Consider the following 21,349-nt stretch of genomic DNA (forward strand, 5'->3'; position numbering starts at 1 on the left):
CTGTATCCACAACATGGCTCATTTTCAGAACACATTTACCGAGCACCTCCTGATAAATATTATTTTCTGATCTGGGTTCAGCTCAGCTACTTGATCTTGTATCCTTTTCAAAAATCCAGTGTTTTTTCCTGTCAAGTTTGGGCACCCATCAGTGGTCACACTGGATAACTTTTCAAAACTCGGTCCCAGCTTTGCCACACACTTATTAACCTCCAATAAATCTTTCCCTGTGGTTGTGCTCTTCATTGACTGCACTGAAGCAAGCTCCTCTATAATTTCAAAGTCTGGGGTTATGCAAAAAATGAGTTTCCCAAAGATTTCAAAGAAAAGGAAAGAAGACAATGAATGTAGGGTGTTCCAGCAAGAGTGGACATCTAAATATTTCTTTATTGAGGTATCAGGGAAAGCTGTGTGCTTACTTGAAAGACTACAACTTGTCCCGACACTTCCAGATGAAGCATGCAGAGAAATATAGGAATATGTCTTCTGGAAGACATATTTCTATATTTCTCTGCATGCTTCGTCAGGAAGTGTCGGGACAAGTTGTAGTCTTTCAAGTTAGCGATGCTCTCTTTGCACAATAAGCACACAGCTTTCCCTGATACCTCACACATACACAAAATAAAACTATTAGGTGGTACATGTATAAGAAGACAGCATATTGTCATTACAAGCAGTGTAGTTAAGCCAAAAATAAATATTGAGTGGAGTACAGCACAGAGTAGCAGCAGATCATCAACCCAGTTATGAAGCGGGACTAGACCATTTATCCAGTATCGGCTGCCATGTTTTGTAAAACATTGGACTTCTATTGGAGCTATTGTATCAAATCTTTTCCATATGTATTACATTCCCTAAATCCCGTAACCACATTTCAAAGGTAGGTACAGTCTCCAATTTCCAAAATTGCAATATGAGCCTTTTGGCTAATAAAGTACAAAGAGAGACTGCCTTCCCCTCCTGGTTATTCCCATCAACTGTACCAAACAGAGCGATCAATGGGTCTGGGGCTATAACTCTATCGAAGGCTTTAGATAAGTACTCAAAAATGAGAGCCCAGTAAGCATGTAACTTAGGACATGTCCAAAATAAGTGTGCCAACGTCCCCTCATTCTGCTTGCACCTCTCACACAGTGGTGAGGAGTCCGGGAATATTTTATGCAGTTTCACTTTTGAGTAATGTAACCGGTCTATCACCTTAAACTGAACAAGGTTGTGTCTGGCATTCACTGAACTGTGGTTTATATTCCTGAGAGCTTCTACCCAGTCCTCATCTGAGATTTCTGAACCAAGTTCTTGTTCCCAAGCCCTTTTAATAGTGTCTGTGGATACCTCTATGTGGGCCTGTAGCACATCATATAGTCTAGAGACCGACCCTTTTGAATGGGGTTTGACAAGGATCAGGCTGTCTAATATAGGATTCTTTGGCTTAATGCCATACTGTGGGATATGTGTCCTTAAGAAATTCCTGATTTGGAGGTATCTGGAAAAATGTGTTGTTGGCATGTTAAACTTACCCTGTAATTGTTGAAATGAAGCTAACTGACCATCAATGTATAAGTTACCAATTGCTGTGAGCCCCTTCTCCCTCCACTGTGAAAACACCATATCATCCAATGCAGGGTGGAAGCATGATTCAGGCAAATCGGGCTGTCAATGTACAGTCGTGGCCAAAAGTTTTGAGAATGACACAAATATTAATTTTCACAAAGTCTGCTGCCCCAGTATGTATGATGGTAATTTGCATATACTCCAGAATGTTATGAAGAGTGATCAGATGAATTGCAATTCATTGCAAAGTCCCTCTTTGCCATGCAAATGAACTCAATCCCCCAAAAACATGTACACTGCATTTCAGCCCTGCCACAAAAGGATCAGCTGACATCATGTCAGTGATTCTCTCGTTAACACAGGTGTGAGTGTTAATGAGGACAAGGCTGGAGATCACTCTGTCATGCTGATTGAGTTCAAATAACAGACTGGAAGCTTCAAAAGGAGGGTGGTGCTTGGAAGCATTGTTCTTCCACTGTCAACCATGGTTACCTGCAAGGAAACACGTGCTGTCATCATTGCTTTGCACAAAAAGGGCTTCACAGGCAAGGATATTGCTGCCAGTAAGATTGCGCCTAAATCAACCATTTATCGGATCATCAAGAACTTCAAGGAGAGCGGTTCAATTGTTGTGAAGAAGGCTTCAGGACACCCAAGAAAGTCCAGCATGCGCCAGGACCATCTCCTAAAGTTGATTCAGCTGCGGGATCGGGGCACCACCAGTACAGAGCTTACTCAGGAATGGCAGCAGGCAGGTGTGAGTGCATCTGCACACACAATGAGGCGAAGACTTTTGGAGGATGGCCTGGTGTCAAGAAGGGCAGCAAAGAAGCCACTTCTCTCCAGGAAAAACATCAGGGACAGATTGATATTATATAGGGCGCTCTATGGTCAGGGCGTGACAATGGCCAGGAAACTCCCCAGACCATAATCCCATTGAGAACTTTTGGTCAATCCTCAAGAGGCGGGTGGACAAACAAAAACGCACAAATTCTGACAAACTCCAAGCATTGATTATGCACGAATGGGCTGCCATCAGTCAGGATGTGGCCCAGAAGTTAATTGACAGCATGCCAGGGCAGATTGCAGAGGTCTTGAAAAAGAAGGGTCAACACTGCAAATATTGACTCTTTGCATCAACTTCATGTAATTGTCAATAAAAGCCTTTGAAATGCTTGTATGTATACTTCAGTATTCCATAGAAACATCTGACAAAAATATCTAAAGACACTGAAGCAGCAAATTTTGTGGAAATTAATATTTGTGTCATTCTCAAAACTTTTAGCCACGACTGTATGTTAAGAAAATTCTTAATTTGTTTCCAGATCCTAAGAGTATGACAAATGACTGGATTAGAGTCATAAGTGGCTTTTTTCACATATGCTGGACTATTAACAAGTGCAGGGAGTAAGGAACGTTGGCAGGAAGCCTGCTCAATCAAAAGCCATGAAGGCATATCATTCTGTCGCATCCCAGGTAAACTTTCCCTCCAGAAAGACACAATGTTCAGATTAGTAGCTCAATAATACAGGTCAAAGTGAGGAAGGCCAAAGCCCCCCTCTATCTTGTACTTGCATAAAGGCTTCTTTGATATTCTGGCTTCCTTGTTATCCTATAAAAATGGAATTACTATTGAATCCAGTTTCTTGAAATAGCTTTGTGGTATAAAATTCGGTAGACATTGGACGAGGTAAAGAAACCTGGATAGGACAACCATTTTAATAGCGTTTATACGACCAACCAAGGAGATAGGCAGAGTTTTCCAAAAATCTATATTTTGTTTAAGCTGATACATTTTCATGTCCCAATTCGCTTTCAATAGCTGATTAAGTTCTCTTGTCACTACAATGCTAAGACTTGTGAACTTGTCCATCACTGTTCTAAATGGGGTAGATTGCAGAAATTGCATATCACAGACCATATCACAGACTGTGATATTCGGCATCAATTCGCTTTTTTGACAGTTTATCTTGTAGCCAGAGAATGAGCCGAATGTATTTATCAAGTTAAGTAAGAGGGGAATAGAAGTTTTAGGCTTGGATAAAAACAAAAGAACATCGTCTGCATATAGGGAAATTTTGTGCTGCGTGTCTTTTATTTTAACCTCTTGGGGCTAGGTGGGACGCTAGCGTGCCACCCGTGGTGCACTCCATCAACAGCAGGTGCATTTCAAGAGCGGCAAATTTGAATCCAAATAAATGTCAAAATTCAAATTTTTCAAAAATACAACTATGTTACACCATTTGAAAGATAAACATCTCCTTAATCTAACCACGTTTTACGATTTCAAAAAGGTTTTACGGCGAAAGCATAAATTTAGAGTATGTTAGGACAGTACATTTACAAGAGTTGTGTGTAATGTTTTGTCAAGTCAAAGACAGGGTCACCAAAACCATAAAACCAGCTAAAATGATGCACTAACCTTTTACAATCTCCATCAGATGACACTCATAGGACATTATGTTAGACAATGCATGCATTTTTAGTTCTATCAAGTTCATATTTATATCCAAAAACAGCGTTTTACTATGGCATTGATGTTGAGGAAATCGTTTCCCTCCAATAACCGGCAGTCAAGTCAGCGTAACAAATTAAATAATTAAAATTAGAAAACATTGGTAAAATATTATATTGTCATTTAAAGAATTATAGATTTACATCTCTTGAACGCAATCAACTTGCCAGATTTAAAAATAACCTTACTGGGAAATCACACTTTGCAATAATCTGAGCACTGCGCCCAGAAAAATACGCGTTGCGATACAGACTAGACGTCATGTTGGGGAGATCTAAAATCGAAAATACTATGTAAATAATCCATTACCTTTGATTCTCTTCATCAGATGTCACTTCCAGGTATCACAGGTCCATAACGAATGTAGTTTTGTTCAAAAAAGCTCATCATTTATGTCCAAAAATCTCCGTCTCGTTAGCACATGATGTAAGCCAGCCGGACTTCTCGTCATGAACGAGGGGAAAAAATATATTTCCGTTCGTTCAAACATGTCAAACGTTGTATAGCATAAATCATTAGGGCCTTTTTTAACCAGAACATGAATAATATTCAAGGTGGACGAATGCATACTCTTTTATAACGTATTGGAACGAGGGTACCCAACATGAACTCGCGCGCCAGGTGTCTAATGGGCCATCATCGTTCCATGGCTCTTGTTCGGTCAGATCTCCCTCCAGAAGACTCAAAACACTTTGTAAAGGCTGGTGACATCTAGTGGAAGCAATAGGAAGTGCCAAAATATTCCTAAACCCCTGTGTTTTTCAATGGGATAGGTTTAAAGTCAATACAACACATCAGGTATCCACTTCCTGTCAGAAAATGTCTCAGGGTTTTGCCTGCCAAATGAGTTCTGTTATACTCACAGACACCATTCAAACAGTTTTGGAAACTTTAGAGTGTTTTCTATCCATATATAATAAGTATATGCATATTCTAGTTACTGGGTAGGATTAGTAACCAGATTAAATCGGGTACATTTTTTTTTATCCAGACGTGCAAATGCTGCCCCCTAGCCCTAACAGGTTAACCGGAGCTATATCGGCACATGCACGACTGAGAGTAGCAAGGGGTTCCATGGCTATAGCGAAGAGAGCAGGAAGCCCTTGAACAGGCAGAATGACTGCGACATTTCCTGATCGGTTACCACGGACGCCATTGGGTGTGCATAAATAATTCTTATCCAATTAATAAATTCCTTTCCAACCCGAAATGCTCCAGAACAGACATCATATACTTCCACTCAATCTGATCAAATGCCTTCTCTGCGTCAAGAGCAATTACCACTGCCTCAACTTTATGATCATGATACATTACGTTGAAAAGGCGTCTCAAATTGTAGTATAAATGTCGGCCCGGGATAAAACCTGTCTGGTCAAGGTGTATGATGTCAGAAATATATTTTTTCAATCGGTTTGCCAATATTTTTGTCAACACCTATGGGGAGTATCGACATGAGGCGATAAGACGACATCTCAATGGAATCTCTATCTTTTTCAAGATCAGCGCTATTGTAGCCTCATACAGTGTTTGCGGGAGTTTGGCATTTTCTTTGGAATGTTTAAACATTCGCAACGTAAGTGGAGCTAGACTGGCACAGTACTTCGAATAGAATTGTACTACATATCCATCGGGCCCAGGGGCCTTGCGGTTTGGAAATTGTGCTATCGCTGTGTTAATTTCCTCTAAAGTTATCCCAGCACCGAGTGCAGCAGCTGCCCCCCTGTCTAGTTTAGAAAGTTCACATTCAGTGAGAAAGCGTTCCATAGTTTGTGGATCAGTAGCATCGCATTTTGATTGATATAACTCTGAGTAAAACTGCACAAAGCTCTAGATGCCTGTCTTAGCTGTCTTGATAATAATTTATGTGGTTTGTCACCCAGATCAAAATAACTTTGTTGCATTCTAGCAAGTAAAGAGCCCACCCAAAGGATGGTATTGTATTCATATTTCAACTTTGTGATCTTCTCAAGGACTGCATTCGAGGAATTCATCCTAAAAACGTTCTCCTAACTCTCTTTCAATTTCTATCAGCCTAGTATTGGTGTGTTTCTTCCTCTCTGATGTATAAGAAATAATGTAACCTCTAATTACAACCTTTAGAGATTCCCAAAGGGTGGAGTCATCAACATCCACCGTGTCGTTAGCTCTGAGAAAAAAGGCAATCTGCTCCTTCAAATTCTGACAAAAAGTCTCATCTTTCAACAAGTATGCGTCTAAGCGCCATGGTCGCTGACCTGTAGACATATATCTCTCACGTTAGGGGGTGAGTGGTGCTAAAACATGATAGGCTAAACAATGCTATATAAGCCGTAACATCTCACCCATCATATAAGTCCCAATTTCTGATCTTCTGATCGAAAAGACATAGGCAGGAATTCAAACACATTTTTGGCCATATTTGGCCACTTTGCCGGTTGACACAGTCGTTCTGTATCCTCAGCCAGGGAGTTTGCTTGACAAGAACAGATCGGCCTCTTTTGGGTTGTGAAACATACGTGTTGATCCCTCGACTGTCATCTTAAACCGGGCTGGGAAGAGGAATTTCTTGCGTAACTCATCATACTCTTTCCGTTGGTTCCTCACCTCCAAAGTAAGATCTGGGTAGAAAGACACCCTGGCTCCATTGTAGTTAAGGGGGAACTTTCGCCTAGCCAGCTTGAGGATGAGATCCCTGGTCTGGGGTTATTGCAGCCCTGCGATAAATGGCCTTGGTGGCGCGCCCTTGGCCGGCTTCGTTGCCTGTGATCTGTGTGCGCAGCTGATCAGGATGTCCGTTTTGAAGTGTTCACTCCCCAGCAATACCGGTATCAGCTCCGAGACAAATTCAGTGGTTTTCCCTTTCTCAGTGTCCTCCTGGATCCTAAATATTTGGATGTTCTGGCGTCTTGAATGCGACTCGAGCATTTCCAATCGGGCTTTCAGGGTTTTATTGTCATTTCTGAACGTTGTGTATTGTTTCTCTATGTCCTGTAGCCGGGCCTAGTGATCGACTGCTCAACCTCAAAGTCCCAATACACCTTGAGATATCAGCCAACCTTGTGTCCACCTTCTTGTTTAGTGAGTTTATAGCAGCCAGTAGGTCACTTTGAGTAGGTTATGTGGGGAACTCTTGGGAGCTAGCATCTTCAGCTTGTGGGTCCTCGTGGGTCGGCGATGTTGAAATTGGTTCGTTGTCTATCTCATTCAAATGATCTTGTTTAGCTCCCCCTTTTTTGGTGCCTTTTCCCTTTGTCATATTGCCAGACAATGTTTGAAGTTATAGGTTATGAGAGGTTAAGATAAATAGGATTTTTTTTCAAAATTTAGCGGAGCTCTAGCAAAGCACGTCTACTCCATAGTGCGCTCTCTAGCACCTCCGAAGTCATGGGTCTTAAAGAGACAGTGCACACTTTTATAAAAAGAAGAGATTGCCTTTTCTATGCAAATAGTGTTGATCAGTACAATAAAATACGTCCCAAATGGAATGGAAACAGATTGTCATCTGTAGCCCAATGAAATCAGCCAAAACAAGCTCAATAACTCAATGCATGCACACACTCCTGTTCAATATGCATTTACCTGTATTGTGAATAGGCCTAGGCTATACATCTTGATTTACCCAGTTTATCACTAGACTAGAGATTTACTATTGAAATGAATGATTACCATTATGCTATGTAGTTAAAACGTGTTTTAAAAAAAGTAAAAGTAAAATCGATTTGATTTTCTCGAATGTATGCATATTTTTTATTTTATTTTGTATGATATTGAACTCAAAAGATATGTCTAGATCAACTGCTATTCTGTGACTTTGGCCAATACACCTTTTTTGCTGTGGTATCGTTTTGGTATCGAGTATCGTGATGGTATCGCAATACTTAACCTTGTATTGGTATTGAAGTCAAAATTCTGGTATCGTGACAACACTATTCCCTACTGGACAGTATATGCAGTGCACTACTTTTGATCAGGGCACATGAGCCTTTCTTGCTGCAGCTTTCTAGTCCCCTAATTGTCGAATCAGTAGCTCAGTTTCCATTCATTTGGCGACAGATTTTCATGGGAATGTTTTCAAAATGTTCCTTCCAGAGATGTGTTTCCATCAAATTGAGTTGTTGCAGCTAAAAGGCTGTGCGTGATGAAGTAGTGCACATAAAAATACTATTTTGTTAAATTCCCATGTACCTCAAAATTCTAAATGCACTCGCACATCCGAGCAATCTTTTTTGCAGGTTCATGGTAACAGTTGAACAAGACGAAGGAAAAAGGAAACCGCACACTGCTCTTGATAGTATCACTGATCTTTAATAAGCTCACGTATTGGCCTCACGGCCTTCGTCAGAGCTTTTGTACCGATTTTTTTTTTTAAATGGGTGTCCATCGCATTTTGAACTCTACTGATGATTTTCTCACAAAAATGTTATGTTATGTAGCGAGTGGGCTCACTGGTATTGGCACGTGTGCTCTAGCCAACAGCACACAGCAGATTATTTTTATTTGTCAAATGATAGCCAAGCATCGATGATTCAGTCACCAGAATAAGACCCTCAATATTTATTGGAAAGGAGCATCAAGTTCATCACCTTGCACTTTCACCACCCTGTGAAGTTCATCGTAACTTATTTAATCTGTAGCCTAATAAACTACATGCTTCCCGATGAGTCATAGTGGGAGGACCACATGTCAGCACGTGACTCCAAGTTTACTTTGATATGAGGTAAATATATCCATATTTGCGCATACATTTTCCTCTGACATTTCTCGCATAATTAATTTTACCGACACAAAAGATCCCACCTTGTCTAGCGTATTTGGTTATGTCGACATTTGGAAAGTTTAGTGAAAGATGTTCTGTTTCCATCAGGCCGTCCTGAAATTTTTATCTAACATGTACTTTACTCGCATACAGTGAGGGAAAAAAAGTATTTGATCCCCTGCTGATTTTGTACGTTTGCCCACTGACAAAGAAATGATCAGTCTATAATTTTAATGGCAGGTTTATTTGAACAGTGAGAGACAGAATAACAACAACAAAATCCAGAAAAACGCATGTCAAAAATGTTATAAATTGATTTGCATTTTAATGAGGGAAATAAGTATTTGACCCCCTCTCAATCAGAAAGATTTCTGGCTCCCAGGTGTCTTTTATACAGGTAACGAGCTGAGATTAGGAGCACACTCTTAAAGGGAGTGCTCCTAATCTCAGTTTGTTACCTGTATAAAAGACACCTGTCCACAGAAGCAATCAATCAATCAGATTCCAAACTCTCCACCATGGCCAAGACCAAAGAGCTCTCTAAGGATGTCAGGGACAAGATTGTAGACCTACACAAGGCTGGAATGGGCTACAAGACCATCGCCAAGCAGCTTGGTGAGAAGGTGACAACAGTTGGTGCAATTATTCGCAAATGGAAGAAACACAAAAGAACTATCAATCTCCCTCGGTCTGGGGCTACATACAAGACCTCACCTCGTGGAGTTGCAATGTATCATGAGAACGGTGAGGAATCAGCCCAGAACTACACGGGAGGATCTTGTCAATGATCTCAAGGCAGCTGGGACCATAGTCACCAAGAAAACAATTGGTAACACACTACGCCGTGAAGGACTGAAATCCTGCAGCGTCCGCAAGGGCCCCCTGCTCAAGAAAGCACATATACATGCCCGTCTGAAGTTTGCCAATGAACATCTGAATGATTCAGAGGACAACTGGGTGAAAGTGTTGTGGTCAGATGAGACCAAAATGGAGCTCTTTGGCATCAACTCAACTCGCCGTGTTTGGAGGAGGAGGAATGCTGCCTATGACCCCAAGAACACCATCTCCACCGTCAAACATGGGGGTGGAAACATTATGCTTTAGGGGTGTTTTTCTGCTAAGGGGACAGGACAACTTCACCGCATCAAAGGGACGATGGACGGGGCCATGTACCGTCAAATCTTGGGTGAGGACCTCCTTCCCTCAGCCAGGGCAATGAAAATGGGTCGTGGATGGGTATTCCAGCATGACAATGACCCAAAACACATGGCCAAGGCAACAAAGGAGTGGCTCAAGAAGAAGCACATTAAGGTCCTGGAGTGGCCTAGCCAGTCTCCAGACCTTAATCCCATAGAAAATCTGTGGAGGGAGCTGAAGGTTTGAGTTGCCAAACGTCAGCCTCGAAACCTTAATGACTTGGAGAAGATCTGCAAAAAGGAGTGGGACAAAATCCCTCCTGAGATGTGTGCAAACCTGGTGGCCAACTACAAGAAACGTCTGACCTCTGTGATTGCCAACAAGTACCAAGTCATGTTTTGCAGAGGGGTCAAATACTTATTCCCCTCATTAAAATGCAAATCAATTTATAACATTTTTTACATGGGTTTTTCTGGATTTTTTGTTGTTTTTCTGTCTCTCACTGTTCAAATAAACCTACCATTAAAATTATAGACTGATTATTTCTTTGTCAATGGGCAAACGTACAAAATCAGCAGGGGATCAAATACGTTTTTTCCCCCACTGTAAAAAGATTGGATGGAAACCTTGTTAGTGTCACATTTTTTAAATGACAATTATCTTGGGTGCTAGGGTCTGGAAGTCTGCTCATGTGCTCCCTCTCCACAAAGATGGTGACCCCTCTGACTTGAATATTATTCACCTGATCTATAGATTTGTTTTATCAACACTCAACATTTTCTAGCTTCAAAGCGTATTCTAAGTGTCTATCAGTCTCGTTTCATATCTGCTGCTTCTTTGGGGATAAATTACATTGTAAATTGCATGGACAAAAAGCTATCTTTCAGAAAGCATATTGATGAGTTAGTTAAGAAGTTAGGTATTAAAATGGACTTCCTTTATAAGAATAGGGCATGCCTTTCGTTAAATACCAGAAAACAAATCATTCAGTCGACATTCATACCGGTTATAGATTATGGTAATATTGTTTATATGAATGCAGCTTCCACTGTGTTTGGACACAGTTTATCATAACGCACTACACTTTATTATGGGCGACAGGTTCTGTACACATCATTGTGTTTATTTCTATGGGCACAAGCACTGTTCATGACACACACTGTTCACTCCCCTCTTGTTGGCATCCCCACAGTTTGGGAACCTGTGCCTAACTTCATTGTTAACCTATAGACATACAAACTACCAAGGATTGCTAACTCTGAAGATCCCTTCGATATCCAATGAGTTACTTAAATCTGCTTTTAGTTCTTTTGCACCATACTTGTGAAATAATTTCCTAAACTCTCTAAAATTAGAAGAGCTGGTGCCTGTAGAGCAATTCAGATGGCTGATAGAATACTTTTTTACTGAAGAATGTGTCTGTTTTATATGATTTTGTTTCGCATTTTGTGTATTGATGTACAAAACATTAGTAGCACCTGCTCTTTCCATGACATAGACGTACCAGGTTAACCCTGGTGAAAGCTATGATCCCTTATTTATGTAATGTGTTAAACCCACTTCAATCAGTGTAGATGAAAGGGAGGAGACAGTTTAAATAAGGATTTTTAAGCCTTGAGACAATTGAGACATGGCTTGTGTATGTACAAGGCATTCGAAAAGTATTCAAACCCCTTGACTTTTTCCACATTTTATTAAGTTACAGTCTTATTCTAAAATGGATTAAATGTTTTTTCCCCCTCATCAATCTACACACAATACCCCATAATGACAAAGCAAAAACAGGTTTTTAGACATTTTTGCAACAAACAAAAAAATACAAAAATAAACTGAAACATCACATATAAAGTATTCAGAACCTTTACTCAGTACTTTGTTGAAGCACTGTTGGCAGCGATTAGAGCCTCAAGTCTTCTTGGGTATGAAGCTACAAGCTTGGCACACTTGTATTTTTTTGAGTTTCTCCCATTCTTCTCTGCAGATCCTCTCAAGCACTCTCAGGCTGCACAGCTATTTTCAGGTCTCTCCAGAGATGTTCGATAGGGTTCAAGTCCGGGCTCTGGCTGGGCCACTCAAGGACATTCAGAGACTTGTCCCGAAGCCACTACTGCATTGTCTTGGCTGTGTACTTAGATTCGTTGTCCTGTTAGAAGGTGAACCTTCACCCCAGTCTGAGGTCCTGAGTGCTCTGGAGCAAGTTTTCATCAAGGATCTCTCTGTTCTTTGCTCCGTTCATCTTTCCCTCAATCCTGACTAGTATCCCAGTCCCTGAAAAACATCCCCACAGCATGATATTGCCACCAACATGCTTTACCGTAGGGATGGTGCCAAGTTTCCTCCAGACGTGATGCTTGGCATTCAGGCCAAAGAGTTCAATCTTGGTTTCATCAGACCAGAGAATCTTGTTTCTCATTGTCTGAGTCCTTTAGGTGCTTTTTGGCACTCTCCAAGCGGGCTGTCACATGCCTTTTACTGGGGAGTGGCTTCCGTCTGGCCACTCTACCGTAAAGGCCTGATTGGTGGAGTGCTGCATGGATGGTTGTCCTTCTGGAAGATTCTCCCATCTCCAAAGAGGAACTCTGGAGCTCAGGTTCTTGCTCACCTCTCTGATCAAGGCCCTTCTCCCCCGATTTCTCAGTTTGGCCGGGCAGCCAGTTCTAGGAAGAGTCTTGGTGGTTCCAAACTTTTCATCCATTTAAGAATGATGGAGGCCACTGTGTTCTTAGGGACCTTCAATGCTCCAGAATGTTTTTTGGTACCCTTTCCCAGATCTGTGCCTCAACACAATTCTGTCTCGGAGCTCTACGGACAATTCCTTCAACCTCATGGCTCGGTTTTTGCTCTGACATGCACTGTCAACTGTGGGACCTTATATAGACAGGTGTGTGCCTTTCTAAATCATGTAAAATCAATGGAATTTGTCACAGGTGGACTCCAATCAAGTTGTAGAAACATCTAAAGGATGATTAATGGAAACAAGATGCACCTGAACTCAATTTCGAGTCTCATAGCAATGGGTCTGAATATTTTATGTAAATAAGATATTTCAGTTTTTATTTTTGCTTTGTCATTATAGGGTATTGTGTGTAGATTGATGAGGAAAACAAATATTTCATCCAATACCCTCCGAATGCAGCGTATGCCATTCAGAGTGTGAATGGGCAAGATAAATGATTTAAGTGCCTTTGAACGGGGTATGGTAGTAGGTGCTAGGCACACTGGTTTGAGTGCGTGAAGAACTGCAAAGCAAGAATTGGAGTCAACATGGGCCAGCGTCCTATAGATCAGTTTCAACACCTTGTAGAGTCCATGCCCCAATGAATTAAGCTTGTTCTGTGGGCAAAAGGGGGTGAAACTCAATATTAGGAAGGTGTTCCTAATGTTTTGAACACTCAGTGAACATCATTTGTCAAGACACACATAGAGCCTGCAGCAGCCCTCAGAAGTGAAGGACAGAGAAATTGGTATAAAAAGCTTTTTCCTCAATATTTTGTATTAAACTAAATCAAAAGTGGTGGGGAGTTGCAGCTCAATATTAGGATGGTGTTTCTAATGTTTTGTTCACTCAATTGATGTGTATATTAATGTGTATAGTGTTAGGTTCTAATCAAACAGAGTAAAAACTCAAACAGATGACTTGGAAAAGCCCAAACCAAGTGTATTCACACACTGGGTCAAACACCTGCAAAGACAAAGACATGTTTACACAAGCATATACAGTACCAGTCAAAAGTGGACACATCTACTCATTCAAGGGTTTTCCTTTATTTTTACTATTTTCTTCATTGTAGAATAATAGTGAAGACATCAAAACCATGAAATAACACATGGAATCATGTAGTCACCAAAAAAGTGTTAAACAAATCAAAATATATTTTAGATTCTTCAAAGTGTTCATCCTTTGCCTTGATGACAGCTTTGCACACTCTTGGCATTCTCTCAACCAGCTAGATGAGGAATGCTGTTCTAACAGTCTTGAAGGAGTTCCTACATATGCTGAACACTTGTTGGCTGCTTTTCCTTCGCTCAGCGGTCCAATTCATCCCAAACCATCTCAACTGGCTGTGACTGTGGAGGCCAGGTCATCTGATGCAGCACTCCATCACTCTCCTTACACAGCCTGCAAGTGTGTTTGGTCATTGTCCTGTTGATCAACAACTGATAGTCCCAATAAGCGCAAACCAGATGGGATGGTGTATCGCTGCAGAATGTTGTGGTAGTCATGCTGGTTACGCCCATCTGCGGCCTAATCGTTATCTGTCTTATCGGCTGCTATCTGAATAGGTCTATCGGCCAATTTTCTTGGGCCACTATAACTATAACTATTTTGCCAATTGGATTGGTCCCCTCTACCACACGGAACCCCACTAATCTACCGACGGGAACGCACGAGGTGGCTAAAAACAGACCATCTTCTGCCAACTTGCTACCCATGGCCCGGCTAGCTGTCTGAATCGCCGTGACCGCAACCGACCTCACTACTCACTGGACCCTTTTGATCACTTGGCTAAGCATGCCTCTCCTTAATGTCAATATGCCTTGTCCATTGCTGTTCTGGTTAGTGTTTATTGGCTTATTTCACTGTAGAGCCTCTAGCCCTGCTCATTATACCTTATCCAACCTCTCAGTTCCACCACCCACACATGTGATGACATCACCTGGTTTCAATGATGTTTCTAGAGACAATATCTCTCTCATCACTCAATGCCTAGGTTTACCTCCACTGTATTCACATCCTACCATACCTTTGTCTGTACATTATACCTTGAAGCTATTTTATCGCCCCCAGAAACCTGCTCCTTTTACTCTCTGTTCCGGACGTCCTAGACGACCAATTCTCATAGCTTTTAGCCGTACCCTTATCCTACTCCTCCTCTGTTCCTCTGGCGATGTAAAGGTGAATCCAGGCCCTGCAGTGCCTAGCTCCACTCCTATTCCCCAGGCGCTCTCTTTTGATGACTTCTGTAACCTTAAAAGCCTTGGTTTCATGCATGTTAACATTATAAGCCTTCTCCCTAAGTTTGTTTTATTCACTGCTTTAGCACACTCTGCCAACCTAGATGTCCTAGCCGTGTCTGAATCCTGGCTTAGGAAGACCACCAAATACTCTGAAGTCTCTATCCCTAACTACAACATTTTCAGACAAGATAGAATGGCCAAAGGGGGCGGTGTTGCAATCTACTGCAGAGATAGCCTGCAGAGTTCTGTCCTACTATCCAGGTCTGTACCCAAACAATTTGAACTTCTACTTTTAAAAATCCACCTCTCTAAAAACAAGTCTCTCACCGTTGACGCCTGCTATAGACCACCCTCTGCCCCCAGCTGTGCTCTGGACACCATATGTGAACTGATTGCCCTCCATCTATCTTCAGAGCTCGTGCTGCTAGGTGACCTAAACTGGGAAATGCTTAACACCCCAGCCATCCTACAATCTAAGCTTGATGCCCTCAATCTCACACAAATTATCAATGAACCTACCAGGTACCACCCCAAAGCCGTAAACATGGGCACCCTCATAGATATCAGCCTAACCAACTTGCCCTCTAAATACACCTCTGCTGTTTTCAACCAAGATCTCAGCGATCACTGCCTCATTGCTTGCATCCGTAATGGGTCAGCGGTCAAACGACCTCCACTCATCACTGTCAAACACTCCCTGAAATACTTCAGCGAGCAGGCCTTTCTAATCGACCTGGCCCGGGTATCCTAGAAGGATATTGACCTCATCCCGTCAGTAGAGGATGCCTGTTCTTTTTTTTAAATGCCTTCCTCACCATCTTAAATAAGCATGCCCCATTCAAGAGATTTAGAACCAGGAACAGATATAGCCCTTGGTTCTCTCCAGACCTGACTGCCCTTAACCAACACAAAAACATCCTGTGGCGTTCTGCATTAGCATCGAACAGCCCCCGTGATATGCAACTTTTCAGGGAAGTTATAAACCAATATACACAGGCAGTTAGAAAAGCCAAGGCTAGCTTTTTCAAGCAGAAATTTGCTTCCTGCAACACAGACTCAAAAAAGTTCTGGGACACTGTAAAGTCCTTAGAGAATAAGAGCACCTCCTCCCAGCTGCCCACTGCACTGAGGATAGGAAACTCTGTCACCACCGATAAATCCACTATAATTGAGAATTTCAATAAGCATTTTTCTACGGCTGGCCATGCTTTCCACCAGGCTACCCCTACCCCGGTGAACAACACTGTACCCTCCACAGCAACTCGCCCAAGCTTTCCCCATTTCTCCTTCTCCCAAATCCAGTCAGCAGATGTTCTGAAAGAGCTGCAAAATCTGGACCCCTACAAATCAGCCGGGCTAGACAATCTGGACCCTTTCTTTCTAAAATGATCTGCCGAAATTGTTGCAACCCCTATTACTAGCCTGTTCAACCTCTCTTTCGTGTCGTCTGAGATTCCCAAAGATTGGAAAGAAGCTCTTGACCAAAACTGCTACAGACCTATATCTATCCTACCCTGCCTTTCTAAAGTCTTCGAAAGTCAAGTCAACAAACAGATTACCCACCATTTCGAATCCCACCGCACCTTCTCCGCTATGCAATCTGGTTTCAGAGCTGGTCATGGGTGCACCTCAGTCACGCTCAAGGTCCTAAACGAAATCTTAACTGCCATCGAAAAGAAACAATACTGTGCAGCCGTATACATTGACCTGACCAAGGCTTTCGACTCTGTCAATCACCACATCCTCATCGGCAGACTCAATAGCCTTGGTTTCTCAAATGATTGCTCTCCTCGCCTGGTTCACCATCTACTTCTCTGATAGAGTTCATTGTGTCAAATCGGAGGGCCTGTTGTCCGGGCCTCTGGCAGTCTCTATGGGGGTGCCACAGGGTTCAATTCTTGGGCCGACTCTCTTTTCTGTATACATCAATGATGTCGCTCTTGCTGCTGGTGAGTCTCTGATCAACCTCTACACAGACAACACCATTCTGTATACTTCTGGCCCTTCTTTGGACACTGTGTTAACTACCCTCCAGACGAGCTTCAATGCCGTACAACTCTCCTTCCGTGGCTTCCAACTGCTCTTAAATACAAGTAAAACTAAATGCATGCTCTTCAACCGATCGCTGCCTGCACCTGCCCGCCTGTCCAGCATCACTACTCTGGACGGTTCTGACTTAGAATATGTGGACAACTACAAATACCTAGGTGTCTGGTTAGACTGTAAACTCTCCTTCCAGACTCAGATCAAACATCTCCAATCCAAAGTTAAATCTAGAATCGGCTTCCTATTTCGCAACAAAGCATCCTTCACTCATGCTGCCAAACATACCCTCGTAAAACTGACCATCCTACCGATCCTCGACTTCGGCGATGTCATTTACAAAATAGCCTCCAATACCCTACTCAATAAATTGGATGCAGTCTATCACAGTGCCATCCGTTTTGTCACCAAAGCCCCATATACTACCCACCACTGTGACCTGTACGCTCTCGTTGGCTGGCCCTCGCTTCATACTCGTCGCCAAACCCACTTGCTCCAGGTCATCTACAAGACCCTGCTAGGTAAATTTCCCCCTTATTTCAGCTCACTGGTCACCATAGCAGCACCCACCTGTAGCACGCGCTCCAGCAGGTATATCTCTCTGGTCACCCCCAAAGCCAATTCCTCCTTCGGCTGCCTCTCCTTCCAGTTCTCTGCTGCCAATGACTGGAACGAACTACAAAAATCTCTAAAATTGGAAACACTTATCTCCCTCACTAGCTTTAAGCACCAGCTGTCAGAGCAGCTCACGATTACTGCACCTGTACATTGCCCATCTATAATTTAGCCCAAACAACTACCTCTTCCCCTACTATATTTATTTATTGATTTATTGATTTTTGCTCCTTTGCACCCCATTATTTCTATTTCTACTTTGCACTTTCTTCCACTGCAAATGTACCATTCTAGTGTTTTACTTGCTATATTGTATTTACTTCGCCACCATGGCCTTTTTTTGCCTTTACCTCCCTTATTTCAGCTCATTTGCTCACTTTGTATATAGACTTATTTTTCTACTATATTATTGACTGTATGTTTGTTTTACTCCATGTGTAACTCTGTGTTGTTGTATGTGTCAAACTGCTTGCTTTATCTTGGCCAGGTTGCAATTGTAAATGAGAACTTGTTCTCAACTTGCCTACCTGGTTAAATAAAGGAGAAATAAATAAATAAGTGGGCCTTGAATTCTATATAAATCAAACACAGTGTCACCAGCAAAGCACCCCCACACCATCACACCTTCTCCTCCATACTTCATGGTGGGAACCACACATGCAGAGATCATCCATTCACCTACTCTGCATCTCACAAACAGTGGCAGGTACCCTAGTGGTTAGAGCATTGGACTAGTAACTGAAAGGTTGCAAGATCAAATCCCTGAACTGACAAGGTAAAAAATATGTTGTTCTGCTTCTGAACAAGGCAGTTAACCTGCTGTTGTTGAAAATAAGAATTTGTTCTTTACTGACTTGCCGAGTTAAATAAAGATAAAATAATTGAAGACAAGGCGGATGGAACCAAAAATCTCAAATTTGGACTCATTAGACCAAAGTACAGATTTCCACTGATCTAATGTCCATTGTGTGTGTTTCTTTGCCCAAGCAAGTCTCTTCTTATTATTGATGTCCTTTAGTAGTGCAGCAATTCGACCATGAAGGCCTGATTCACGCAGTCTCCTATGACCAGTTGATGTTGAGATGTGTCTGTTATTTGGGCTGCAATCTGAGGTGCAGTTAACTCGAATGAACTTATCCTCTGCAGCAGAGGTAACCTGGGTCTTCCTTTCCTTTGGCCGTCCACATAAGAGGGCAGCGGCGTAGCCTAGTGATTAGAGCGTTGGACTAGTAACCGAAAGGTTGCAAGTTCGAATCCCTGAGCTGACAATGTACAAATCTGTCGTTCTGCCCCTGAACAATCCCACTGGGCTGTCATTGAAAATAAGAATTTGTTCTTAACTGACTTGCCTTGTTAAATAAATTAATTGAGCCAGTTTCATCATAGTGCTTGATGGATTCTGTGACTGCATTTGAAGTTCTTGAAATGTTCTGTGTTGACTGACCATGATGTACTGTCATTTCTCTTTGCTTATTTGAGCTGTTCTTTCCATAATATGGACTTGGTCTTTTACCAAATAGGGCTATCTTCTGTGTACCTTGTCACAACACAACTGATTGGCTCAAACGCATTGAGAAGGAAAGAAATTCCACAAATTACCTTTTAACAAGTCAGTTGTCTCACTCAGTAACTTTCCATACACCTAGTTCTTATCCACCCTCCATTGACCCCAACATATATACATTCTTTATGCATGTCAAGTAATCAATAAGTTCTAGTATGGTAACATGAATAAGTGTACTTCAAGGTAAAATACAACAATAGTGTATATCGGTGTGTAATGATGTGTATGTATGATACAGGGATAATCTGTAAAAAAGACATTGGTCTCAGCATGACTCCCTGTCAAATTAAAGGTTAAATAAATAGGGCTCTGATCAAAAGTAATGCACTCTGTAGGGAATAGGGTGCCATTTGGGACACAACCATGAGTGGCGCAGCAGTCTAAGGCACTGCATCTCAGTGCAGGAGGTGTCACTATAGTACCTGGTGTGAATCCAGGCTGTATCTCATCCGGCTGTGATTGGGAGTCCCACAGGGTGGCGCACAATTGGCCCAGCATCGTCCGGATTTAGCCGGAGTTGGCCATCATTGTAAATAAGAATTTGTTCTAAATGTCTTAACCTTTTTTTAAATTTTCGCCTAAAATGACATACCCAAATCTAACTGCCTGTAGCTCAGGACCTGGAGCAAGGTCCTGGAGCACATTAGATCTGGTATAAGATGCAAGAGAAAGGCCATAATGCATTATTCCAGCCCAGGCACAATTTAGATTTTGGCCACTAGATGGCAGCAGTGTATGTGCATAGTTTAGACTGATCCAATGAACCATCGCATACCTGTTCAAAACTTTGTATCAATACTGCCCAAATGTGCCTAACTGGTTTATTAATACATTTTCAAGTTCATAATTGTGCACTCTCCTCAAACAATAACATGGTATTCTTTCACTGTAATAGCTCATGTAAATTGTGCAGTGCAGTTAGATAAACAAGAATTTAAGCTTTCTGCCCATATCAGATATGTCTATGTCCTGGGATTTTTGTTTGTTACTTACAACCTCATGCTAATCGCATTAGCCTACGTTAGCTCAACTGTCCAGCGGGGAGGACACCGATCTAGTTAAATAAAGGTTAAATAAAAAATATAAAAATGTTGTTTCTGTTGATGTGGCCACAGGAGGCTATAACTGTGGATGGATGTATAAGTGATACCACATTTCTATTGTTGCACTTTTTGATTTATACAGTGAAAGAGTAACGGTACAATCTTTCCCTTTACCCCTCTCTCATATTCTCATTCATTTTTATCAGCTTTTTTGTCCTATAATGTGCATATTTCCCTCTTCCTCTTTACCATAATCCATCACTCTACTTTCATCTAGACCTGAACTTTCTTCCATTTCTAGGTCCTTTGGATGCTTTTTCTTTCTCTCTCTTTTCTCCATAACTGTCATCCCGTTCTCAACCCCCCACTGACCATGTTCTCTGTCCTTCTCCAGGAGGATGAGTCCAATGCTGTTGGAGCTGACCCCAGAGACCATGCCCACATCAGGAAGTTTCTCAGCCAGCGCCACAAGAAGTTGCCATGGAAACCTGAGGTAAATTCACAGGATAGGATTTAGTGTTTGGTCTCTCTGCAGTATATTTGTATCCGCTCTGAGACCAGGTCCCTTATTAACAAAACATCTCAGTGAAGGAGTGCTGATCTAGAATCAGGTGCCGCCTACCCCAGTGATATATGTTTTTATGATCTAAATGTAAAATAAACTGATCAGAAATCTGTCTCCCTCTCTTAGTATCTGAGAAACGTATCTGAGGCCCTGGCTAGAATAACAAACCTGGCATGAATCCTCTTAAAGACTTGGCTAAGCCACACACCTGGATTGAAATCAGCCGTTTCCAGCTACAATAGTCATTTACAACATTAACAATGTCTCCACTGTATTTCTGATCAATTTTATATTATTTTAATGGATTTTTTTGTTGTTGCTTTTCTCTCAAAAACAAGGAAATTTCTAAGTGACCCCAAACTTTTGAACGGTAGTGTATATACAGTGCACTTGGAAAGTATTCAGACGCCTTCCCTTTTTCCACATTTAGTTATGTTACAGCATTATTCTAAAAAAATGATCATCAGTGTACCCATAATGACGAAGAGAATACAGGTGTTTTGAAATTGTTGCAAATATATATATATATATATATATATATATATATATATATATATACACTGCTCAAAAAAATAAAGGGAACACTAAAATAACACATCCTAGATCTGAATGAAAGAAATAA

The 21,349-nt window shown here is 41.7% G+C and overlaps 1 protein-coding gene across 1 annotated transcript in view; it reads left to right on the forward strand.

Moving 5' to 3' along the window:
- b4galnt4a (beta-1,4-N-acetyl-galactosaminyl transferase 4a) overlaps positions 1-21,349 on the forward strand; it is a 497,908-nt gene that overhangs the window by 254,421 nt on the left and 222,138 nt on the right. The window contains exon 3 of the mRNA XM_014123877.2: positions 20,557-20,655. Within this exon, the coding sequence (XP_013979352.2) occupies positions 20,557-20,655 (99 nt within the window). The remainder of the gene's footprint in view (positions 1-20,556; positions 20,656-21,349) is intronic.

This window comes from Salmo salar, chromosome ssa10 (genome assembly GCF_905237065.1).
Source record: "Salmo salar chromosome ssa10, Ssal_v3.1, whole genome shotgun sequence".
Classification (NCBI taxonomy): domain Eukaryota; kingdom Metazoa; phylum Chordata; class Actinopteri; order Salmoniformes; family Salmonidae; genus Salmo; species Salmo salar.